Source organism: Pithys albifrons, chromosome 9, assembly GCF_047495875.1.
Source record: "Pithys albifrons albifrons isolate INPA30051 chromosome 9, PitAlb_v1, whole genome shotgun sequence".
Classification (NCBI taxonomy): domain Eukaryota; kingdom Metazoa; phylum Chordata; class Aves; order Passeriformes; family Thamnophilidae; genus Pithys; species Pithys albifrons.
In genome coordinates, this window is record NC_092466.1 from 15,081,446 (window position 1) to 15,108,525 (window position 27,080).

Sequence of the window (27,080 nt, forward strand, 5' to 3'; positions counted from 1 at the left end):
TCAGCATTACAAAGTATTCACAAAAGGTAAAACCAAAAAAGCTACAGCATGAAGACAGATATGAAGAGACCGGTCAGATCCCGAATTAAACAAAACTGTCAGATTCTGAATGCAGTCCTACAACCTCCACTTTCCAGCACTAGAAGTTCGCCATGAGTATCAAAAGTTATATATGCCCCCAAAAGGGGAGCCTACAGCTCCAGGGTGGGTATTTACTCATCACAGACAGAAGCCACTCCAGTTTAAACTACCAGTGGGTGGCTGATGCTGAACTTCAAACCAGAATGAACGAAGTTCTCTGCAAACTCCAGACACACAAATGATTTATCTTTATCTGATTTAACCATCAGCAATAACATCTCTCCCTTCCACAACAGCAGCCCACCTCATGAAGCAGATATATTAGCAACTATTCAATCCAGCTACAGAACTCCCTATACCATTATCAGCCCATCATCAGACAAACTCCTGGGACCAAAAGCAGAATCTGGGTTTCACAATCAACCAGCTCTGGAAATACTCCTGTCAGTTAGTTTTCTGTAAAACAGCTATTTTGAAACAAAGAAGTAGCAGGTAGAGATGGGCTCTCCACCGGAGCAGAGATCCAGCTAAAAACAGGTTGCCAAGGTAACCAAGCCTCCACAGTAAAAAAGTAGAGCCTCCTGCAGTCAGTGCCTTGGACTGCAGACAGCCGCCCTGCATCTGTCACAGCAGCTCATCAGCCCTCTCCCCATTCTGTAGTTACAAGCATGACTTTACCTCTTTCTCAGCCATACCAGTCCACACGGCCACAGCTCATGACCAGGTGCTACTGTTCAACTAAAAGCAACTTGGGCTTCTGGAAGCAGAGTAGTAGAGCTCTGGAGTTCCTATAACAAGTGGTGTGAAGTTTCTTGTTCATCCCTTTGCCTGCTGAATGGCCTTTGTCAGCAGGTGATTGCACAGCATGATGAGAAGCCACTGAACATCCAAACGCTGTGAATGTGAAAGCTGCCAGTGATGGGGAGCTGGTATTTTAAAAAGAACAAGTGTATTTCTCTCAGACACGAGCACTCACCAAACGATAAGGACAAGCACCCTACAACTTCCCACTGCAGTATTTCTGAAGCACTTGCACTGCTCTATATTGGTGACAACACTGGAAGAAGAATTTGTTCTGTTCTATCCCAACACCAGGTCCTACGTTTGTCCCAGATGTTGTAATGAATTTGCTCATGTTTCACTTTCCTGTTCCAGTCAGAAAGAAGACAAGAGATTACCACTGCTTGAAATAAAACTTTACACCTGAATTGCATTACATCACAGCTCACTCACAGCTGATCTGTGCCGGTCCCTCCCTAAGAATTAGGAAGGAGAGGGATGTGCTTCACTCGAAGAGGAAACTCAGTACTCAGAGCCTGGTCAGAAGAACTAACCTGCCAGGTTTACAGTCACTGTGTGCACTGCACAGATAAATTTATCCCAACTGTTTGGAAATCACACATTTCTAAAAATGTGGCAGTGTTCCTAATTAGGATATGCACTACATCAATGCTAAAAGACCAACCAATCTCTTTCCACACCAGCACACTGCATTAGCCTGTGCTCAAGTGGCTCTAAGGAACAGGATCACTGTGGAACATGAACCCTTAAATCTCTTTCTGTGTCTCTGTAGTTTGCTTGTAAGGCAGATTCCATACTGAAAATGAGGACAGCTATGCCCTGGAGTTTTCAGAATTAACAACTTTTAGATCCAGCTTCATGTGCCCAGTGCACTTCAGCGACAATTATGCACACAAAATAAGCTTTTAGAGGAAATGTCCAACTGGCTGAACACCCTTCTGCCCTTGAGCTCCAAAAGGGCACTGATGCTACTACTCCTGAACAACCTGAAGCCAAACCAGATGTGTCACTTTTTCCCTGCTGCAATCAACTGCTCATCTCGCATACCCCATCTGCATGATGCCCTCTCATACATGGCAGGAAATTATCCACTTTTTTCCCCAAAAGAGGAGCAGTTCAGTCTCTCAGCTGCATGGGCAGACAGCACTGTGACCCTTGCTTGGGCTCAGCCACCTTATTTCAAATTGTGCTCCAGGATTTAATAGTGATGGATGGTTTAGACATGAAATCTATTTCAACATGAACTGGAAAAGAGAACCATTTGCAAAAATAGCCTCTAAAGCCTTTTTTTTCATTAAAGATACCTGGGTTTGGCATCCCTTGGCAGGACCCAATATACTCACTATGGTGAGTCCTTGAAACATCTCTAATTTCACAATACAACACTGTCACTAGAACTTCTTGAGCAACACAAGTTGGAGGCTATATCTAAACTAAACAAGCAGCAACCAGTATTTTCAAGCAAGCTCTTCATTTTGCCATCTGAGCATGCTGACCATGCTTCTTAAATCAACAAGAAAATACAGCTTTGAAAAGTCTCAAAACAAAGTAGAAAAGCATGCTGAGTGGACACAGAGTCATATGACTGGCTGCATGTGAAAGTGGTGTAAAGCATACAGGTTGGTTTTTAGTCAGTTTTCTCTCTAAAGGACTATTATAGCCAAAGGATGAAAAGTGACATCACCAGCTTTTACAGATACTCTCCCTGCTTTTTAAATTGAAATTACTGCAGTGAAAGAGGCTCTCAGCTCCACCACTGCACAGCTGCTTTTGAAGACAGACACTTTCTCTTATCAGCTCTTGTGGCCGGTCTGTCTGCCAAGGAGCAGCATTACTCCCTGCTCAGTTATTTGCTGCCCTTCTTCAAGCTAATCTTCTGTGAGAAGACTGTGGGCCACCAGCATTGCTTCTTCTCTTCCACCAGAAAGGAGGTAATTCCTGTTATGGACAGATTTCCTTCACTGACTCCTTCACCTATTCCTATTCCCACATGAGCTTACTCTCTCTCCCTAAGCCTTGTTTCAAACAGAAGCATATTCAGTCCCAGCCAAGTCAGGATTCATGCAAAATTTTTGTTTTATTTAGTGTCTCAGTGTTCACTGTTTGGGTCATGTGTAATTCAACAGGGCTGTAGAGGTAGATTAAGAGAAAAGAGAAAAAAAGAAGTAGTAGTACCATCCCTAGGGCAAGTCAGAATGTAGCACAGATGTAGCACAGACTCTGCCAGGAGCACTGGAAAGCTCTGATGTGTTATTGCACAAGAGAGCAGAAGAGAACAGCCCTGAGACACACATCAATGAGAGCTTGGATGGGTTCAGCACAGTATGGAGGCCTCTGTCACCACATCTGCTGCACTTACACATCAAAAATCTTCTAATGGTGCATATAATGGCCCTCAACAAAGGAGCCAGGGTAAAAGAGTGATGTAAAGGTTCCGCAGCTACAGTATAACATCAATTAAGAGGATCCTGTGGTCTACTAAAATCCTCCGGTTTTCTACCCTTCCACTTTCAAGTCACACTGGGAAGAACAGTAATCTTCCCATTCCCTCTGGAAGTTACCATTGTATCAAAAGTATATTCAGCCTTCTCCTTTCTGTGTCCCAAATCACAATGCCTTTAGGAGGATCCCCACCCACATGTCACTAGAAGGCAGCTCACAATGACATCAGGGCAACACTTGCATGTTGAAAGAAATCATCTACCTGCAAGTGCCTCAGCTGCCCAGCAACCACCCTGGACCTCCCATAGCCAGCCTGTTCACATATATGTACTCTCTAGGCAAGGTCTATTCCTCTCACTGTAGAAACATGGTAAACTGGATCTGGTAAGGCTTGGTGCACTAGACTGGAAACAAGAAGAAAGTGGATTCTATTCTTCAGGAAGCAGCACTAGTCTTTCCTCCAGTACAAAAGAGAAAACAGGACCACTCCATGTGCAACGGCACTGGAAACATCAATAGAGCAATGCTGTCTCTAACTGGTCAACATCAAATGCCTGTTGAAAAGCCATAGGCCAAACAATGCTTTCTCATAATGCTCTTCCAGATTCCAAAATTCAGCACTATTTCCTTACATGAGGGAAACTACAGCACAGAATGAGGAAACAGCAGATTCTCACCATGACAATACCATAACCACAGACCAGTCCACTCTCTTGTTCCAGACTGGAAGTCACAAGAGCTAAGCTAAGATAACCACACAGGCCACTGTGCAGCTATGAGGAGAAAAGACCCCACAAGAGACTAATCAGTAAACGCTGTGTCTGAAAGACAATTCAAAACTAGGGATGGCAAAGGCTCAATACAACATACCGAGATGACCAAGTGTTAAGAGGTGCAGATCTGGCCACATTCAGCATTGGCAGGCACTCAGCAGAACAGTGATCAAAACAAATTCAGCAGCAGATGAGTATCTACAGATTGAGTTTGACAGGAAAGAACCAGCAGAGGTAGTTTACAGATAGAGCTGTAGGAATAGGAAGCATGTCGGAGGAATAGTTACATTGCTGTTACAAACTAATGCACCAGAACTCCCCTAGGCACAAACTATCCCAGGATTCTTGGACAAGTGCACCAATTACTCACTGACAGCACTTGCACCTTCCCGTCAATCAGCCAAAGTGCTGGAAAACAAGACTGTTGCGCCAATGCTGCAGTCCCCACTCAGGGGAGCAGGGGAAGCAATAAAAGTTCTGTCAACATCACTAGTAAACATGCTTCAGCACCCTCACTTCACTCTGATCGGGTGGGAGCAGCCCACACTGCTGTAACAATTACCTGGCTGGACGCTCCTGTACCCACAGCCATGCTGTGTCCCTGCCTGCTGCCCCAGGCACTGCCAGCATCCTGCTCCCAGCCACCACAGCTCTGTGACAGAAAGCAGCTGGCTACCAGCGGGCTACCCATCACCAGCACTCTGCAGCTGTTCCCTCTTCTCCCAGTGACTCTCGGGGTACAAGCATGGAAGCAGCCTGTTTCCTTAATGAGGATCAACAGCTTGCCAGAGGGCTGGAGCACACGCTGGCTTAACGCGTCGCTCCCAGGATCAGTCGAGCAGGCCACTTCACTTCCAACCCTTTACTTTCTTTATACAGGCCTCATCCCCAGTACTCACTGTTCCCGCCTAAATGGAGCCAACTGTGTGAAAATTGCAAGCTTAATGGAAATGCTGATTGCTGATGCCAGAGCAATGCTGCTTGATGGGAATCCAGCAAGCAATAAGAAGGAATGCAAATTTTCCAACTTCAGCTAAAGCTCGGATGAACAATATGCTTTTTTTCTTAAAAATAATAAAATAAAGCACACACCCACAAGGTTCATTCCTCCTTAGAGCAAAGAGAAATATTGAGCTCAATTCTGTTTTGCCTGACAGTGTAGGTTCACACTGTTAATTAAACAGTAGTCTTGGGAGTTAAGGTTGCACATTTTTGCACAGGGTTTTAAAACAGAAAAAGAAGAGAATATGGAGAAAGAGCAGAAACATTGTGTGAGAACATGGAAAGACAGTAAGATAAGGAAGTCAGGAGTACAGCTGCTTGAAAACAAAAAGGGGGGCAGGGATAAATTACTTCATTCTGAATGCTGCAACCCCTCTGTGCAGAGGAAGAAAGGGCTGTGAAAAGCTGACTGTAACATTTTATCATCCATGGGACTGTTTCCCACTATCTCCTATGATCTGCAAACTGTTAGGGATTCATAATCAAATTCTCCAGTGTTTGCTAACTTTATTTAAAAAGTCATTTGCAGGACAGAGCAACTTATCTGGATGAGACCTGTCAGGCTGAGGGAAGATGACCAAAAGCTGCTAGACTTTTGCCCATGCAGATGACTAAATTCCCTTTGTGTTTATCTGAGCAAGGCTCTTGTTGATGGATTCCCATCCTGATCTCATCAGGTGATCAATAATACAAATCTTGCATTATTCTTTTTCTGTCTATTGGCTACCAAGGCCAAACTCTTTATTACCAGTACTAAAATATGTTAACATAAAGATTTAAGTTAAAAACAGATGCTTCCTAAAAATGACCTATGCAGAGAATTTAGAACATCACCTTTTACAACAAAGCAACCAAGTTTTCGCATTTCTTACACTATTTTCTTTAAGGGTTTTATACCAAAGCATTTCACCAAATGGCTGTGTGCTCCTACCACAAAAATATTTCAGCTTTGGCTGAAGGAGGTAATGTGGAAAGGTTAACAGGAAATTGGCCCAAATGGCAGCAAAAGACTATGAGCACATGTTTGCAGTCTTCCTTCTGACCTTCATATGTGTTTCTGACTGTAAGTGAGATGGGACAAGGGTTTTCTTGGGGCAACATGGCAGTGCTGCCAGCAATACAAATGAAATCAATCAATGAATACCAACCCACAACACACACCCCAACTACAAATAAAAACTATTTTATAAAACTATCTTTCCATTTCAATCCTTTCCTAAGTTCACTGCAATAGGTAACAGAACTAAGTTGCACTCCTGAACCAACCTTGTGCCAACACAGTCCCACATGTCCCAGGCACCAGCACTCCTGTGAGTAAGGAAAACAGGACCCTATAAGGGCTGCCAATTCCCACTACATATTCCATGGCATATAACAGCTACAGGCTTTAGTTTCTGTGAGAACCGATAGGTTTTCAGAACTAATCCACCTCCTCATAAACTTTACTAGAATCAATAAACACAAGTGCTTGTAAACCTGCTGGGCTTCCTACTAAATAGCTGGTCAACATTATCTATTTTCTTTCAGTTCCAAGGATAAGGAAGAAATATAAAGCTTGCTGGTCATCCATGTACAGGTGAAGGTGAGGTAAGTTGCCCTAGATAAGGACATTACATAAAATGCAACTTAATCACAAATTTTATACTGATTTACTGAGGCACTTAGAACCAGCACTAATTCAAAAACTTCAACGTAATGATCCAATTCATCAGAATACTGGAAGACCTCACTGTTTTTTGCAATCCTAGAGAGAAGCATCTCTGCTCTCAGGGTGCTAATGAGACCTGTGAAGTCAAGTCTATATCCTTCTTAACACAGGAAAAAAGGCATAAACATGTCTGAAATTGTCAAAATATCATTCCAAGAAGAAAACATCCTTTCCTCTTTCAGGCATACAATACATTATAGATACCCAGGATACACATCTAAACTAGGTGCTAGCTCCCATTCCTCAGTTTCCCACACCAAAGAATGGTCCCAGCAAGGCATTCAAATAAGAGAATAGAAAAAGGATATTACTTCCATCCCTGAGAGCTAAAAGTGATGAACAATTCCCATTCTGTATCATGCAATGATTTCTAACACAAAGTGTCTGTCCAGTAGCACCTGCCAGCCTCCCTAACCCTCTAATCCCAGATCTCACCCTACCCAGTCCCTCCTGTACTCAGGGCCTCCTATTCCTCCTAACACACTATGACCTCTCTTCCTCCTTAGACTCTCCATCTTCTCAGGTCGAGGCCCTTCCCAATTCCAAAGGGCTATCCATCCCATCAACTCAGAACTCCCATTCCCTTTGTATGTTTAACAAGCCTGAACACTATTCTTGCTTCTTCCTCCCTCAACTCCCAGTGCTGCCACTACCACCGGGAACTGCAGAGTGAGCCCATCCGTCCCACTAACAACCCCATTCCTCAGTCAGGTGGCACTCCAAAAAGCCAGCATCACTTTGTACTCAAAGGACTCATGAGTTCCCAAATGCCCAGCATGGTCATCCGGCACAAGGCTGGGAGCTCTCAGTCACAGGGAGATGCCAATGTGCAGCTCTGAAAAGTTGCGCCAGCCTCCCACTTCAAAAGGCATGGAGAAATGAGAGTGTGAGCACCAGATAAGCCTGAATTAGGTAAAATTAGGACCTACAAAGATGTCCAAACACTAGCATGTGCTCTTTACAGTTTGCAAGTGCAGTGAAGTCAGAAGGCATCTCTGCTGGAAGGTATTTGAAAGGTCAAGTCTCACATACTTATTTCTTTCTCTTCCCAAAACAGTAAGTTCAAGTAGAACCATTTAACAAACAGACATGCTTTGTACCCACTTCAGATTTCATTTTATGAAAGCATTTTACACTTAACACACACAGGCATCCTGTTCCTTCCACCCTATTCCTACACATGACCTTTGTTAGTTACCTTTGAAGATGCTGTGCTGAGGAGACCATTCTCTTATGCTTCAACATCCTTCACAGCTTAAGGGCATTTCATTCTTTGTTAGTACATTGCAGAGTTCCTCATTGCACAGAAATTACCACAGCAGCCTTATCTATACCATCAGCTGAGTCATGACTGCCTCCTCTGAACTGCCAAGATTTCAGAAGAGAGCACTGTTGAATCCTGATCCTTGGCAGCATTTTTTAAAGCCATGTAAGATATTGTGCAAGTCTGGAAGAAGGTCAAATTTTAGGCCTAAGTCTTTTCCCTAAAATCTTTAAGTCATTTATGAATGGCCAAGCAGCTCTATGGTCTTCCAAACTCTTAAGGCACCTAAAGATCAGGCACTTTACCAGTGAACCAGACTGTCTGGTATACCAGTATGCAAATCCTGCCTCCACAAGAGCTGCAAGACAACAAGCTTCCCTTGCCAGGCAGCTGCTGCAGAATATGACAGTGACAGCAGTATTAAAGGTGAAAGGGAGACACATCACCTGATTTCCAGTCTGTTCAGCAACATAAATGAAGCAGACCTGATCAACAGTTAAGAACCAGAAATGGCATAGATAACAATTACTATCAGTAAAGCAGTATTGAATACTGCTTTATTACTTCTGTGACTTAAAAGTGACTAAGCAATACCACTTTAAACATGCACTGCATAAGGGCAAGAGTGTTATAAATACTGGAAGTGGAGGGAGGAGGGGCAGGTTCTACCTCCCTGAAAAATTGCTTCTTTATTTTAAAATGTTCCACAGAGGAACTTTTGATCTCTTTAGTATTTACCAAAAAAGATTTTGAAAGCAATATTACCCTCATGTTATAAACACAGAACTTGACAAAAAGATCTGAAGAGTCTGCAGAAAGAAAAAAATTTTGTCTAGTAGCATTCCAATAGCCTGCTTTGATAATTGTAAACTGAAAAAAATGAAAAATTAACTTCTTGGTAGTGCTACATATTTGAGGCACTTTCATTTAACAGTTCATTCCTCATCTATCAAATTAACTAGGGTATAAGATAAGGAACTATAACTCTTATGTTACAATAATTTGGAAATTCATTTTCAATACTTATTAATGGCAAGGCCCACTTTTAATTCTACTTAGCTATTTATTAGAGCAATTAAATGCAATTTCACCATTATTCGTCACTATATTAAGATTTTTATGCTCTACTTTTGCTATTATAAGTCTACATTAGAATTGCTTTTCTGTTTCTTTAAACATGGGTTTCACTTAAAGCAAACCATAGCAACTGCTAAGAAGTTACCTGCACCCCCTAAGCTCAGAGTGAATTGCTCAAGCATTGCTAATTTTGAGGTGGGAGGAGTTGTAGAAATGAGGTCTTTTTATATAAAAAGCTTAAATGACTCATGAAAACTCTTTTGGCATAGCTTATACATGCTTGACGACAACAACAACAACATATATAGCACTGTCCATCACTCAAGTGCTGTACAAACTAGCCCAAAAACACTGGGCATAATGGGCTGTTTCTGAGAGCAGGGAACTGGCTGTTACCAAATTTCCTTACTGGGTATATAAAGAACCTTACACTTGACATCCAGTGTTTAAAAAGTATAAGGTACCTGGCATAACAGGCCAGGATATTTCCAATCGGCCAAAATGTCTGCAAAGGAACAGGTCAACACAGTCACATCCACTCAGTTTCTGACCTCGGCCAAATTTCCAGGCAAGTCAGCAGCAATGGCACAATGTCACAGACAGAAAGCCTCGGGGTTTTCTAAAGTGCTCAAAGGGAGGAGCTGCATAATAATCACAGATGATGGAACTTACGTGAATAGTTTGCTGAAAAGGACTATTAAAGAAGAATCAAGATCAACAGATTTCACCAGATCTGAACATCTGGTCTACTTATCAGTAAATGCACCTGCCAATCACTCTCATAGGCTAATCAAAGTACAGTTGCTTTTCACTCTCCAGCATTCTTGTTAAGATATTCTTTAATTAAGCACCACTAGTGATCTGGTATTCATTTTCACACTAGTTATAGCTAGAGCCAGCTCATACACACTACTTCTGCCACCCACAGATTTTCCTTTCTGTCAGTCCTGCTTCCAGCTGAAATTCCTGCATCTTTCTCTGTCAGCTAAACCTTCTTGGTCACCTGGTCAGCACAGACAGAGATTTACACTGCTCTGAATGCCATACTCCTGGTACCTTGATTTAAGATGAAAAAAATATTCTAACAGAGAGGCTAAGGCTGGATCACATCCAAGGACTCCAACAATATTGTTCTTCTTTAGGCTCAGAAGTTGCAAAATGAAGTTCAATAGAAATAGGATCATATGTAAACAATATACCATATAGTTGCATATCCAAAAAAGTATGAAGTATTCCAGACTGCACAAAAAGCCTGATATGTGTCCTGAGAGATGCCAAACACCTGGCTCTACTGCTTTTCTCTGTCATCATTGCAACTTAACATCAAGAAAAGTAAATGCAGAAACTTTCTTAAAGTGCTGCTGGCCTTCCATATTGAAGACAAAGCACTCACAAAGGAAGAGCATCAATCAATCAGATGACACACGAGTGGCTTTCCTTAATTAGAGACTGGCTAACATTAGAATTGGCAAATGAACAGAAGGCTCCATACATTGCTGCTTCCACCTACAACCTTTATCTCAGTTCCTCCGCACCTTATACTGACTACCTACCCCACACAATTCCCTTTGTCTTCTTCTCCCACTCAATTTTCTGCCTGAAAAAATTCTCCTCCTTTTACGCGCCAGGTAAAACTCCCTCCCTTTCTTTCAATACTTCCTCATACCAACTCCCTCCAGCTTCTTTGTTCCACTCAGCCCTGTCAGGGGGCCTCCATTGCTATTATCCATGCTGCACCACAGGGGCACAGCTTCAGTCATCACACACCTTGGTGTTCTAGAAGAAAAGTGTGGGCTTGAAGACCACCTGTAAAGGACACCAGATGGGGCAACTCGAGTTCTCAGACCTTACAGTGAACAGCTACTCCCTTTTAGCTGTTCATCCAGCAGCAATAACTAATTTTTCAATCCAAAATAAAAGCCCAATGGTCATATGAAGGATAGAAATTAATTCACAAGTCCCTGCACTCTGGTTTGGAATTTTCTGTCACTTACATCAAGACCACAGAAATAGTCATTCTTTCACATCAAAGGCAGAAGTGTTCTGCATATTCGAAGAGCAACCCTGACAGGGATAACAGTTAATTATGAAAGAGATCTCAAGATAGAGCTGGCAATTAGCATTTAGTCTGCAACATACAGCACTGTAGAAGCACACCTGGAGCAGTCAGGATGTGCCCTTTTACAGATGTATCTGCCATTCCACCCAGGGTCTTCCAGCCTGTATAAACCACCAGGCAGCTACTGAAGAATCTCTCTGTTCACCTCAACATCATATAAAAAATTTTTGAAACATCTTTATGGTAGTTCACTCTCACATAAGAGGATCTCCCTACACACACAGAAATCTCCAGTAAGCATGAAGATCTTCAGCTACATCAGGTATGCAGACATTCCAGATCTTTCACAGAAACCTGACCAACCTAAGTGCTTTTTACATTACTGCTTTGCTTTCACAGTGTGTGCAGTACTCAGTACTTCTGAGGCCCTTTACATTTCCTAAGCACTATACAAACACCACCTAATTAGAGACAGCTAACAAGAATATCCCAAGATACTGAGTCTCATCAAGGATTTTTATTCTTTTTCCCCATAAATAGGGAAAGTTAAGGACTGAAAGATGACTAAGAGTGTGCTCTCTGAACTATGGAACAATACCTTGAAGCAAAAAGGTATTATATCTGAAACTTTCATACTGCCATTGTGTAGGAAAGATCCAGCCCAGGCTGGTCAAACAGAAATGGCTCTGGTTCACTGGTAACTTGAGAAGATACCACACACACTGTCAGATGCAATTTCTATTCACAACAGACATCCACATTGTACACACACTTCTCCTGTACTGTCACTACACTACAGTCATGCCTTTAGGGGCTCTGTTCTGAGGAAAACAACTGAAAAGAAATCGCTAATCCCTTAATTAGTGGCACTTGCTTCACCTTCCACAGGAATAATTTAGAACGTCCGAATGGACCACATGTCACACAAGGTGAAAATTTAATAACAGAAAGTGACTCAGGTTCTTGGTTCATTTCTCTGTACCTACAACTCAGCTGGCCAAGGCTACTGAAGATAAGTTCTCAGTGTTAACTGAGAACAGCTTCACAAACCACTCATCACTGCCTTTTACAAAAGCCTCCTCTCTCAATTTCTGATGGGAGCTGCTTTATACCAGGCAAGTTGCTTATCCTGGGTCTCAAGCACAGCTCCAGGAATACACAATTAGGGCCATGTTCTCTCGAATTTTCATAAAATGCTTGTTTAAGTCAACAGCAAGGGGATTAACCGTACTTTCCTAGCTGAGCTACTTCACTGCTTGCTAGATAAGCACAGAAGCACACACCCTATCCACCAAAAACGCCTGTTAGGTCTCATCATCCATTCTGTTATTCCCCTCCTCAGACCTCCCATACAATAATTGCATCATATTAGAGTCCTACAAAACTACGTCCACTACATTATTTCAACCCCTATAATATTTAACTATCTCAGGATATAAGTGGCATAAACCAGACTACCTACCATCAACTCAAAGGTCAGAGTTAAAAGCCTCTCTTCCCTCACACTGACATTTCTAGGCTGCTCTCTTCAGAAAGGGCTGCACACACTCTTCTACCTGGATGCAGCTCCGACGGTAAAAAGGAAAAGTAAGGTCCACCTCCCTTCACACAAGAGCCTGCTTCCCTTCTAGTCACAAATACCTGACAGAAACACTACTCCATAAAACATTACTCCGTTTCTTGAATCAGGTGAAGAGGGACTCAGGTAATGAAACAGAAAAACAAAGACAGTTGGATACCATGGTGATCATGGCCAGACAAGAAAGTAAATTAGCTACCATCATGATAATGAACTGGCTTTCTGAAGGAGGCAATTTGCATACAGCAACTGAGAAGCAAAATAAAGATGCTTTAGCGGAACTGCTGCTTGCTGTTTAACCCTGTAGCAATGGAACAAGCAGTCAGGGCCACCAAACAGCCACTGCTCTGGGCTTTTCCTACTTGACTGTCACTGCACATGCAAAGTACCTGACCAGAGCTCCCTCCAGGTGTAATGAAGCCTCACTCTGCATTTCTTCTGGTAGCACAGCAGCTTGTGCACAATCTGAATGCACCGTCTGGAAAAGAGAGGGCAAAGGATTAACAGCATTGCATTTTCCAGCAATTCTACATCCAACCTGGAAATGTGTTTGAAATCAGCAGCAGAGAAACAGACAAACTGAAAAGACTATCAAAGGAGGATGGGATTCCTGGCTTTGAGCTCCTAAAGGGCACTAACACCCACAAAAAAGAATCAGACAAAGTGAACGAAAAGGGCCTGTATGCCAATTTAATCTCAACAGGATCGGACTGATCACAAATGCATGTTTGTTGCTTAATTAACACTTTCCACTCTTTGCTACCCTTACCTGAGAGCCTCATAAGCTTTACCAAATGAGTTACTTAAGTTGTAGGCTTTATATGTATGAGACACTGCAAGTTATTGTAAAACCTGAACACAGTAGAGCTTCTCAGTTTCTTTGGCCCAAATGACAAGGCTAAAGGAAATAAGAGTGTGGAAAAAACGACAGGATTTTTAGTTTGACTGAGGTGTGTAGTTTTACAATTAAAAAAAAAGGAAGATATTTCTGTCAATTTTTTCAGTCTCTGGCATCCCCCAACAGAGCTAGTGCACTTATCAAGTCTCCAAATCCTGTAAGCCTCCACAGCATTCATAAAAACTCTTAGGTGCACAAACATTCTTCACAAATAACATCAGAACTAAATGTACAGTACAACGAGTAAATTCTCTGACACTGACTATCATTAAGGACAAGACAAAAACTATACACAAATTTGAATTTGTTAGGCCAAGCTATTTTTAGTTATTGACACTCAGAAAAAACAGGAAGACTACAAAAAAGAAATTCCTTTTTCCTGAAATCCTTATTTCTCAAAAACATGGTATCATATCATTAATATCAACATCTTTCTGAAAAGACACTTATGAAAGACTTGGCTAAACCATAACAGACACTGTATATCAGATAAACACAGAGAAATCAAATTCTAAAAATTTGCATGAAATTTGTACAAAATGGTGTGAGAAGTTCAAGAGCAGGCTTCAAAAATAAGGCCATAGGAAAAACATGAAGATGGTATACTTTATTCCTTTCAGACCTTTAGACGATCCCAAAAATACCACAATGAGGTACGAACTACAACTAACTTTGAATGAACAAAAGTAACATCATTTATAATTGCTGAGCATCACAGTAAGTGCTGTATTTCAAATTGGATTCTCATAAATTAAACCAAGAAAAGGAAGCAAACAAGCTAGGACAGACAGCTGTCTTCAAATCAGGGACAGCAATCACTCTGGGGAGAGACCTATTTCTGCTGTTACTGGTACCTGACAATGCCCAGCACCTCCTCACCTGCATATTTGCTGGGTTGTATGTCTAAAACTGGCCTCTACAAAAAAGGAAAAAAAATAGGAAAAAAAACCACTAAAAACTATTTAAGGCACTGACCAGAGAGAATCTGCCAATGGCTAAAACATTTCTTTATAATAACAGCTGTTAATGCAAAATAATCTGCATACATATAACTAAAACCTTGTGATTGTACACAGTAGCATACAGCTTTCTGGGTGAAATCAAGGAATGGACAAAAAGGGATCAGAAGGGGTATAACAGTCCTAGTACCCTAACTAGACACGCAAACTACACTGCTTTAGTTGTGAAACTGCTTTAGTCATGAAGTCATCCATCCTGGTGGGGTGTCTCCGTATTTCAGTTTTGTGTTGAGGATTCTTAATGGACAAAAAACACCCTTAGTCTAAGAAATCTGGATTTCTCTTTTAAATATTAATATGCCTGCCCTTGAGCTGCTTCATATTGTCACCTTTTAAATGCACTGCAGAGAAGTGTGACGCTACTTGTGCATTCAGAACACCCACTTTGTCTGCAATAACGGCGTCTGCTATGGGATGGTTTCAGACAGGAGTACAGCGAAAGGACTGCACAAACATGCCAAAATTAATGGATACACATGTCCACTGATGGCTGCTACTGCTCATTATTTTTAGTCTCATGGGCTTCCTAGACGTGACAACACCTTTGAGCCCAAGCATTTCATACCTGTCTTGTGAAATTCCAGTGCATTACACCCATCTACAACTAATTCTGCAATTGTCATTAAAAAACATTTCTCACAAACTCAACTGAACTGTACCACCCTTGAAAAGGCATTGTAATTGCAGGGTTATTTGGGCAAAATCAGAACATGCTGAAAAGTTACCTTAAGGGAAAATATGCTATTTCTACAGAATATAGTGCTGTTCACGCCTTGGGGAAATTCAGCACTGTACAAAGTCAGAGCAAAGCCAATAATCTGCCTAAAACCTATTTCTGCCCTTCAGGCTAAAGCAGCACAAAGCATTGGAGGGCCCCCTGGGACACAGGGAGTGCTCATGAGTAGCTCTGTCCCCTTGTCTCCCTTTGCCCATTGCAAAGTTTTGCCCCTTGCAGGCTATTTCAGGCTTAAACCTCCCTCCCTCTCCACACTGCCTTCCGGGCCTCACGTCAGTCATCCCTGGTTTTTCAAAACTGTCTTTTCTGTTTCTAACCAAGATTCATCTTCTGGGAAGTGGAGATTCTTGCAATGACTCTGTGTTATGATACTTCTTTTAGATTGAAAAGCTCTTTGTGTTAGATCAAGTAGATTAGAAAACAGTCTGAAAGGTAGAAATTCATTTCACTTTCAATTTTCTGTCACACAAAGGATTTTAGAAGTAGTAAAAGTTACTGGAAGAGTTCATGAAAAGCCATCTTGCTCCCCACCAGCCACAAAATGTTATTTCAGCTAGAAGACTGCTCTGGGAGCAGAATTCCACTCAAATTCAAACTTTGAAATCACAATGAGTTACTCCACAGACACTTACATATAGAGATCCATAGGAAATTCTTTCATCATGTGTGTTACAATGAATTCCACCATCAAATCTGACAGAAAAGAAAATAATAAAATAAGTATTGAGCTGGCTACTGTTAACTTCCTGTAGACTAAGAGGAAGTCAAATTGCCCCGACCACCTAAGTCTACTAGACAACAGTCCTGCTGAGATCAGAGAAATTTCACTTTATTGTTAGTTTGCTTTAAAGAGGACTGGACATCCCCTAGAATTAGAAAAGAAACTACTGGAAACAGAGGGTACATACTGCAATTTGCTTCAAGGCACTGCTTGCCCATATGCTTTCCCCCACTATTAGTCAAATAAAGTCTATACCATGAATTGTATTTCAAGCCTTGTCGCTAACAGAAAGTTCTGTTAAGAAGCACATTTTAGGAAACTTTTCTTGCCAGAAACAATGCACAACCTAAATGTTTACTTAAAGATATATTTTTCCCTAAAACAAATTCTGAAGCAAGTAAAGCTTCTTCAATCTCAACACAGGCTAAGTTTCTGCTTAAGACTAACTTGGGGAACAGGGGGAAAGGATAATCTCTCTAGCATTTAAGGGCTCCCAGAGTGAAGATAAGAGGCAAATAAGATAAAAATACAATTGAAAGGATAAGTTACTATTGTTTAGCTAATAAATGAAAACCAAATGTGTGTGTGCTCAGCACAACTTTAGCATGAAGTGCTTATCCCGTGCCATTGCTGACAACTGTGAGCTGTAACCTCCCGGGGCACTAACTGCCCAGCAGAATGACTCAATAACAACTAAAGACAGTCCACAGAAAGAATGCATGAGATCTGCTAAGTCTAGAAAGAGTGTTCACACAGCTGTTGTGTCTTGGCTTCAACCAGCACATGTTTGAAAATGTTGGAGTCTAAGAGTGCTTCCATACCATCCTGCTCAGAGTCATTCAGGGATCCAGGCTTCATCCCTTTCTGAACCCATTTATTCTCTTGGCCTCCAGAGTAATGGGAATCATTATTTAATCATGTGCTATATGTAAAGCTTTTAATAATCCTTCCCTATCCACAGCCAAAACCAATCCTAGCTACTGAGATTCCTACTGGTTTTTTTGCTCAGAAAAGGCTAAATGCCCAGCAAACACATTCCCAAAGGTATCCTTCCCATAGGTTTGCTCTCATCATATCATCTACAAAGTACTTGTGGTTAATTGTTACCACACTCATCTAAAACACTGATCTTATTAAACAACCACCCTCCTTATTGTAACTAACAAAGGGGCCAACCATCTTCTGCAAAGCTTACTGTAAATATATACAGGATTTCTTGCTACAGAGCAAGATTTGTCTGTGAAGCATCAATGTATGGTACAGAGATGTCCATTCCATTGTTGGAAATATCTTTAGTATGTAACCATCCTCCTTTTAAGTCCATCCACCCCTCCACTGAAGCCAAACCCCTCATATTTCTGTTGCACAACAAGAGATCTCTGGGAACCACAGGCACACAGGTTCCATGACAATACTCACCGAGCACTGCGCACACCAGCGGGCGGCAGGGCAGGTTCTTGTCTGCTGCTTTCTTACGATGTCTCATTGGCTTCAAACACACAATGATGAAAAGAAATTAGCAGAAGCCTGAAGTGACAGTCTGTGTATTACTGTGTTTTTCAAGCAAAGAGTATCATCAGCACAAGCTTCCCTCTGTCTTTTTCTCCAGCTGCTGTCTTACCTATATTAATCCTAAAGGTCATGGCTGGATCAAAACTGTGCCTGCTTTCCAGCATGCTGATACTGGCTTTTTTTCCTCTAGCTGTATCACTGGAGGACAATGTTATAATGGGGAGGTGAACCACAAGACAAAACCAAATCACACAGCAATTCCTCCTCCTTGGTTAACATACTGATTTGTTCCTGACCCAGAAGTCTGACTGGCATTCTTTAATAGTGTATGCAGTATTCAGTGGCCTTGGTGCTTATTGTAACAGACCAGCAAGGCTAACTGCATGGCAAGTTTGTTGTTAAGTGATAATGATTAGCATCCTTGGAGTATATTCACTATAAAGTAAGATGTCTGTCCTGAATTAGCGATGCTTTCAAGCGCTGCTTCACTGTCAGGGTAGGTGGAACCTGCCAGTACCACAAAGACAGAATGCATCAAATTAGGGTAACTTGTAACTACAGAGCTTCATGAGCCAGGTAAGGACACTTTCCCCACAGATATCCATAGGAAAAAGCTCTTTCCTCGCTGAAGGTGAATCACTCCACCCAGGATGATGCATAAGCCAAATGAGAGTGCTCAGTGTAATTCCAGCTGGCTATTATATATCACATGAGGGCTAATACTTGCTGAAGATTAAGGCAGAACATTCCCTCTGCCACTGATTTCCTCAGAGACCTCATAATAACACAGCTTCTCCCCAGCTAGAGAGGCCTCTGAATTCACTGATGGGGCAACCGGCTCTTTGTTCTTTGAAGAGAGACATTCTGAGACAAATTTCAAAATCATTCCCAAACAACTGCATTTCTCACAGTACTTCCACACACCTTAGCAATCTAGGTTAGATGTCTGTGACACAGTTTTCAACATACAGGGACTCAAATCCCGTGCTTGCATCCCAAAGAGAAAACAATCTGGAGGAAAAGACTCACCATTCTATGTAGGTTTACACGAAAATTCATGTTGTCATCGTGAAGAAAAGCATTAGCATACTGATCCTATTGCAAAGGGCAAGAAAAGGAAGGAAATGTGAACAGCCCAACACCATACAGTCACCTCTCAGATCACACATGTTTCAGTGTAAAACTCCTTCTTGCCCTACCTATGTCTCCAGTCCCACAAAAGCAAACTTCTCCTGATCCCAATTTCACTTTAACTAAAGCTTGAACTACTGCTTGTTTGGTTAGCAATTTATTTTTCATTCTCTTCTTTTGCTCATTCAAACTCTGGACTGCACACACATCTGTGTCAAGAGCTTAACAAGTGCTCCAGATGTATAATATATGAAGTGGTTCTCCAGCACACCAGTTTCTGTGACTGTGTGGATGGTTTAAATTGGCATTTTGATGGACCCATCATGCCAGAAGTTACTGCAGTACCAGCAGCTGTTCCACCCCTCAGGCAAAGCTCATTCCAAGACCACCTCTAAATTAAAGAGACTTCTCCGGATAATGAATAGCTAAGATGGGTAATAAATATATCCTGCCTTTAATACCAGAACCAAAGCATGCCCTTGTTATGGAGAAACAGAATTTCTTATCTTGTGTTATCTACGCATCCACCTGAAGAACAAATGCCAAAACGATTTAGTTAGAAAAATTCGAAATGTAGATGATTAGCTTTCAAACTACACCCTGAAGAAACGTTACTTCAGAATCCTTACTCTTGCTATCAACATCACCAATGTCTATTCTTTACGCAAACACAATCACCATTCCGGACATCAGTCAGACCATTAGTACACACAACCACATTCAGCCAGGACTGCTGACCCAGCTCTGTGACGCTTTCTCACCCTACTACCACATTTGCTACTTATTTTGCTTGTAGGGAGCTACAACCACGTGATTTTCTTTCAGATTTGCACCTTTCTTCAGCAGAAGGGATATGGCACAGTTTATGTTTACCACAGCACAGAGCTGAAAGTCATAAGCACATTACTCCTCTAAAAGCCACACCACAAGGTTACTTAATAGCTAAGAGAGAAAAGGCTTAGGTTAACTCTTATTTTTCTCTTCATCCCTAGGAGTTGGCTAAGATCATCCAATTTTCAGGTCAACTTTAACAGTACTGCATCAGGTTTATCAGCAAAACATTGGGTGCCTGAGGTCCTCACCACTCACTTCCACTACAGATATTCAGCTCCTGCTCCACAGCAGGCAGGGAGACAGAGCCCTGTAACACACCATCTGCTGAGCAGCTTCACTCAAGAAACCTACCTCTGCTATGCATGTCAGGATAATCAGGCAGAGCTTGCCACTGTGCAGCCGGTGCTCATCTGCAAAGGAGAAAAACAAGTCCTCTGTGAGCCACACAAGCCCAGCAAGGCTGAAGAGCAAGACAGCAGTTGCAGCAAAAGAAAAGCCTGGCTTGGAGATTATACATACTCCTACTTCCTCCATGACGGCTAATAGTCTGTTCTCATTAAGTATTCACACTTCCACCTGGCCACTAAATACCACCCATTTGCACCAAGTCTGCAAATGCATTAACACTTCCACCTGGCCACTAAATACCAGCCAGTCTGCACCAAGTCTGCAAAGTTTTGGATTTGAACCTCCAACAGCACTGTAACTATCCCCTGGGCTTCCATCTCAATCAGTTTTACTTCCACAGATATTCTAAACACTGGGGTTTTTCTCTGTCTGTCACACTGTTCCCCCTCTCACACAAGATGGAAAGAAAAACATCACCTTTGCTGTAGGTTATGAAACAAGCAGCAAAGCTTTGTTAGAGGCACAGCACGGTGTAGCAGAATGACTCTTGACATTAAGCTCAAAGTTCCAAGTTTCAACCCCAGTACTGAGAGACACGACCTACTTTGCTCTGTGCAAAACCATGAAAGAAGGAAGTCTGCAAAGACTTAGTGTTTTAAGCCCAAAGTTATACCATGATCATGTTCCATAACTTCTTATTCATCTCACAACTTCAAGCAGTTTTTCCCTTGAATGACAACTGGAGAGCTGAGAGACTCACAAATAGAGAGGGACTAAAGCAGAAGAATGCAATTTTTACTTTGATTATTTAAAACTCTTCTCTCTCAATTTTAACCTTGAATATGAAAAAACCCTAAGATACATGTAGTCATAGAGGAACATAGGATGGAACAAGTCTCTGGTTCAATCCTTGCTCAAAGCAGGGCAGGTAAGATCCAGTCGTTGACAACACTGTCCAATCAACCTCATTTAAAAATGTTTGTTCTAAAAAACAAACCACTGGCACCACAAACCCCCAGACTCACAAAAACAAACAAACAGAAATCAACAACAACATACTTATAACTAAATCCAGAGGCAGCTTAAAACTGCACATTCCTGAGACCTCCAGCTACTTTTCTAAAGCATAAGACTACTAAACATGCCATCCCAGGCATCTGCCTTAGAGGTAAGTTGGAGTAGATGGAAATCTGAAACAGTCTGAACCACTTGCACACAAATCAGAAGACAGACAAACTCCTTGCATCTGCAGGAGACTTGTACAAACACTTTGCTAGCTGGTGTGTATATGGTAATCTATAAAAATAGAATGGGCTTAGCTAGATGCTCTGTCTAATTTGATGCCTATTTTCTTTTCTATGCTGCTAGGGGACAGATTTTTACTAACAAGATGTGCCCTGAAGTGTCCTGATTTCATCTTGTTGCACTAAGATAAAGAGGTATTTTGGAATGGGAGAGTTAAATGTCTCTCCTATTTTCTTACCTCAGCTAAAATGTGTAAGCATAAAGTTTTGTACTCCAGCAAAGCAGGAGAAATGGCCTCGAATAACACTAATACACAAGAGTCTTGTTATGTTCATATTGTAAGGCTTTTCTGTATATTTCTGTAGGTGCTGCTACCACTTCTCTCTCTGGGGATCACGCTGAAAAGGCTCTAGTTTCACAGGAAGTACCCTGCCTTTCACCGTGTACTGTGAACATCACACCGTTTCCAGAAGCAATGGGGCAGCTATGCAAGCAGTTACTTGCACAGACATTTTGTATTTTCACAGCATCCCTCATTAAAGGTACAAAGCAAACCACTTTCGACGGGGAGATGTATCACTATGAACCCCATTACACAGATGGGAAAAAATGACACAGAGGTTTTGTTTCTCCCAAGGCAGATGCCCCTGACTGACACAAGAGAGGAAAACAACAGAAGGATCCAGCAACACAATTATTAAATTATGCTCTCTGGGACGGGACTGAAACAACTGTCTAGTCCTGGATGTGGAACAAACCAGTCTCCCCTCCAAGTGTTCCCACCTGTCTCAAGACACCTGGACTAAATCAGAAGCATTCATTCTTCTTGCTACACTGGTGTCACACAGAGTCACACAATCACTTAGGTTAGAAAAGACCTTTAAGATCATGAAGTCCAATTGTTAACCTAGCACTACCAATCCACCAGTAAACCACGTCCTTAAATGCCACATCTACATATCCTTTAAATACTTTCAGGGATTGTGACTTGAGCACTTCCCTGGGCAGTGTGTTCTCTGCTTGCTCTTATATAAGAAAAAGGCACGGCTCCATCTAGAATGAAAATGTAAGGACAGGAATATACCTACTAGAATTAATAAGTACTGCCCTTCTTTTAAAAGAAGGGCACACTTCTTTTAAAAGATCCCTCAGTGGAGCTCACTGCCATACACTACCATGGTGGGAGGGAGATTAGGCCTATCAGCCACAGCAATTTCAAATATTACAAAGCTAGAACAAAAGCAAAGAGAGAAATATGAACTCCTGTCTCATAACATAATAAACTCATCTCTTCCTAGTTTAGAAGGGAATCCCTTCTATTAAATTTCACTCCATCTGAAACTAATCCAGTTTGTCAGTTCCTGAGGCCCTGCACAGACTTTCCCTATTACAGTGACTAATAAGTGCAGAAGTTAAATTGAAAAACACAAAATTGTTCTATCAGAGATTTGGATCAGCAAGACAGACCCTGAGAAAAGCAAATGAGAATTAGAGAGCTGGTAAGCTCTCTTCATGTGTACAATCTATTAGAAATGACTGAGCAAAGATTGATGTGGTTTAGTTCAAAAGACAAAAGCAAGAGGAAACATGAAAGCAGACTTCAAATACCTAAAAGCTGACACAAAGAAAAAAGAAGTAATCCATTCTCAATATCTATCTTGGAGAAGATAAATACTAATTAATTTAAATCACAGCAAAGAATTTAGGAAGCACATGAGGCTTTCTCACAATAAGGATGGCTACACACTGGAATGGATAGTCTGAAAATTGTGCTCCACTATCACAGTGCCTTCATCCAACCTGCCAGCAACACCTCTGAGAAAAGATTAAGGTAAACCCGATTCTGCCTTTGTTTTGAGGAGTTGTCAAGGCTTAAACACAGACAGCAACCAAGTACCATGCACCTGCTCACTCATTCCCAATGCTTCTCCTCTTTCCCCATTGTGAAGGGAAAATGTAAACCATGTGGGTTGAGGTAAGAACAATTTAACAATTGAAACATCATCATCATCATAACAATCATAATAATCAGCAGCACAGTGAGAGGAGGTAACAGAACCCAAGAGAAACAAGTGATGCACAATACAATTGCTCACAGCCTGCTGAACAATACCCAGCCCATCCCTGAACAGCAACTGGCCCCTTTTGGGCAACTCCCCCAGTTTATACACTGGACATGACACTCTGTGGTGTGGAATATTCCTTTGGCCAGTTCAGGACAGTTATCCCAGCCATGCTCCCTCCCTGTTTTTTGTGGACCTCCTCACTGGCAGAGCATGAGAACTAAGAATTTGTTTATTTGGGCTAAGCACTTCTTAGCCAGGGCCAAAATATCAGTGGTAATATCAGTATCATTCTCATATTGAATCCAAAATCACAGCACTGTATTATATACTACGAAGAAAATTAACTGTATCCCAGTGAAATCAGGACAGGAGTGAACTAAATGTTTTCATAAAGTCCCTTTCAGTCCTAATTTCAATTACTTTTTCTTCCACTAGCTTGCTTATTGAACAAGACAGACAAGTACAATTTCACTGTGAGCTATTCAATACAAGGAAACTCTCTCATTCAATGCCAAGCAGTCATGAAGTTCACTAATTGACGTATCATATCTCTGCAGATATCTTCCCATTTTCATTCAGTTGTTACATCTAACTTAACAGCAAAAGGCAGTAACAGCCTGAAATACAGTACAAAGATCACTTGTTATGTTCACATTATGGCCCTGCCCATACAACCACTGGGCAAAACAGCACCCTTGAGTACCCTGAGCAGGAGATGAACCAATACTTCAACTCCAACAAGCTGCAATTAACCCCCACAGTACTGCAGGAGAAACAAAAAGCAACATACTTTCTCAAGCAAATTACTGCCAGTGCAGTGTAAGTTACTGCTGTCCTCTTTACAATCACAGAGCTACCAGTTTAACCACCAAGTACCAAAGGACAAAGGAAATATTTCCTCCTAATGCTGAGCTTTGCCTCCTGTGTCAGTTTCTAAGTGTTCTTAAAAATACAGTTATCTGGTTTCTGAGATTTCCTCTCTCCGACATCTGGAAATCATAAGCTCACATCTCCTGCACATGGACAGCCTTGGTTATTAGGTAGTATCATTTATTATTAGATTCTTTACATACTTGACATCTCTCCTGCCAGCATTAGATCACTTCTAGTCTTGTAACACTTATTTTGCAATAACAAATTGCTTAATATTTCCAAAAGGTGGAATTCCTCTAAAGGGACTCCAGTTCACTTCAATTTCTGAAGTCACTAGACATGTTTCTGTGCCCTCCTCACTTCAAGAAGCCCTGTTTGCTGCATCCACAGAATTCATTTACCTTTTGTGTCTTGCATCACAATGGAGCTGTACTTCAAGAAGGTTATCAGCAGGTTGCTGGTTTGCACATCAGCATCCAAAGGTAGTTCTGCAGAGCTTATAACTGGAACAAAGCAGATAAGACACATTTATCCTATACAAGAAATAACTATACAGAGAACCAAGACGCAGACTCACAGACCTGGGGTAGGATCAGCTTACTTGCAGGGCCATCTGATCACCCCCTCCCTCCTGATCACCCAGGAAAGACTGGGCGGTGCAAAGGCTGGTACCACTCCCTCAGAGACGGTTTCTCCTGCTCTAAGCACAGGCTGTGGTACCTGGCAAAGAGATATCCTCCTCTGTCCTGTCCCTCTTCCTCCTCCCAGGGAGCTCAGCCCACTGTTTCAACACTCACTGACATTTCCAACCTAGGGAGCTTAAGATATTTGCACTGATATCCAACTAATTCGTACAACCAACAAGGATAGCATTCACACCATTCTCAATTTGGAAAGAGATGTGCCCAGAAAAGGCCATTCTGTTTCAGCAGTTTGAGAATTTCAGTCCAAAAAGAACCATGTCAATTCCATTCTTCCCTCCCAACAACAGTCTCTCCTGCAGAAGCAACCCACAAAACATGATGTAACAATTATTGACCAAAGTGATAAAAAAGGGAGGCAGAAAGAGTAGCTTTATAAAATCAAGAATTAAAAGCAGTCACAGCTTGTGCTAGATACATCACAACCCAGCAGGGAGCAGAAATGTACTTTCCCTATCTGCAGCAGTTCATTGGCATTTCTCTGGGACATCAGCTGTACTTTAGACATCTTAACAGTGGACATCATCTGCCTTAGACTTTACAAGAAGCTATCTCAATTCCTCAGCTAATTGCATAATGTATCTCCTGCTCAATTCCCATGCACCATCTGACGTACCAAGTTTATGAGCTATCAAACCTCTGTCATGTGACTGAGCCACATTTTTACTGATGACCAGCCCGAGCTGTCCTAAAGGGCCATTCTCAGCCTCCCCATTCAGAAAGCTTTACAAAAATTTTAAAAGGGAGGAGAAAAAAGGTAAGTGGAAAAATACAGTATGCATTTACCTGCATGTCCTGCCAGGTAAGTCTGATATAATTTAAGACAAATTAGCTCAGACATAAAAAGCCCCAAACTGATGGAGGTAGTCTAGGAAGACTTCAGTAAATCTCTTAGTACAGTATGAAAAATTCAGAGTGAAGCAGATTACACACTGGGAACCAATACATAAATTTAATGCACATCAAAGATCTGGCAAAGAAGAAGTAATTGGAGAAATTATCAGTATGAGAAGAAAGTACTGCTTGAATTCCTTAGGTGTCAGTTTAGATAATAGTTCTCTTTTTTGTGAGTGACCTGGGCACAAGAAACAGTTGCTTGCTAATGAATCTAGAGCATGGTGCTATTAACACCAAGGTTGTGAATTCAGTCCCCATATGGGCCATTAACTTAAGAGCTGTACTCTATGATCCTTGTGGGTTCCTTCCAACTCAGAATATCCCATGAAATCTGTGAAATTTGTCAATTACAAAAAGTCAGGACATATAAACACAGAGGAGTATCAGACTGCACACAAAGAATAGGATAAAAACAAGGACAGACAATAAATACAAGATGATATTCAACAGTGCAAGCCATAGTCAGGAATTCAGGGATTTATTCCCATGGCAAACTGAGAGCTCATCAGCTGCAAACAAAATACCGTGATACACTATCGGATCACGAGATGAGATGCTTTCAACACAAAGGGTTCAAGAGTGTGGTTCTACAGCACATCCAGAAATGCACTTCCAGCACAGACAGGAACACTGTAACACCCTGCACAAGGTGCTGGTGAGACCTTAACCCAAACACTGTCCATAGCTATGCAGAACCCATGTTCAAAGAGATGCACTTAAACTTGAAGAATATTGGAGAAAGGCTAGTACATTGAACAAAGGAACAGAGTACCCTTCCTGTGAGACAGCAAAACACATAGGTGAGTACTCAACGTATGAACAGCTGCACTCCAAAGGAAGGTTAACAGCATGAGAAATGGGTATGAGCTGAGGAGGAATGCATGTTGCAAAGTTGAAGATTTCTAACCAAGGAACAAGATGGTGAAACTACCCCCAATAGGATTTATTTGGAAAAAAATTAGCAAATCACAGTTTGATAAATTTAAGGGATTCTACGATGGATATGCCTGCAAACACTGGGGCACTAGTAATCAAGAGGATATTTTCCAGCTCTACATACATAACAGTAACATGACTGTTCTGGCTGCCTAGGAGCTCAAACTCACAGGTTTTCACATGTGGGAGGTCACAGATGGCTCGAATTACAATTGTCAGAAGGCTCTCTTCTCAAGCTATAAAGACAGCCTAAGACAGGGATCCTTTTGCACTGGAAACAGATCTGCAGACCAACAGGACACATCTTACGAACTTTATTATCTCTTCTATCTATCCTCAGGAATGCTCAAGGCTTTTCTCACTCTTGAGGTAAAAAA

At 41.6% G+C, this 27,080-nt stretch overlaps 1 protein-coding gene across 3 annotated transcripts in view; it reads right to left on the reverse strand.

The window, feature by feature from the left end:
* ARMH3 (armadillo like helical domain containing 3) overlaps positions 1-27,080 on the reverse strand; it is a 127,364-nt gene that overhangs the window by 73,851 nt on the left and 26,433 nt on the right. For 2 of the 3 annotated variants that reach the window (XM_071563472.1, XM_071563473.1), the window contains exons 15-20: positions 24,571-24,672; positions 19,989-20,047; positions 18,702-18,767; positions 17,580-17,649; positions 16,072-16,132; positions 13,176-13,264 (exon numbers count right to left, since the gene is read on the reverse strand). In XM_071563472.1, coding sequence (XP_071419573.1) covers positions 13,176-13,264; positions 16,072-16,132; positions 17,580-17,649; positions 18,702-18,767; positions 19,989-20,047; positions 24,571-24,672 — 447 coding nt within the window. The remainder of the gene's footprint in view (positions 1-13,175; positions 13,265-16,071; positions 16,133-17,579; positions 17,650-18,701; positions 18,768-19,988; positions 20,048-24,570; positions 24,673-27,080) is intronic. The other variant, XM_071563474.1, reaches the window with a different exon arrangement.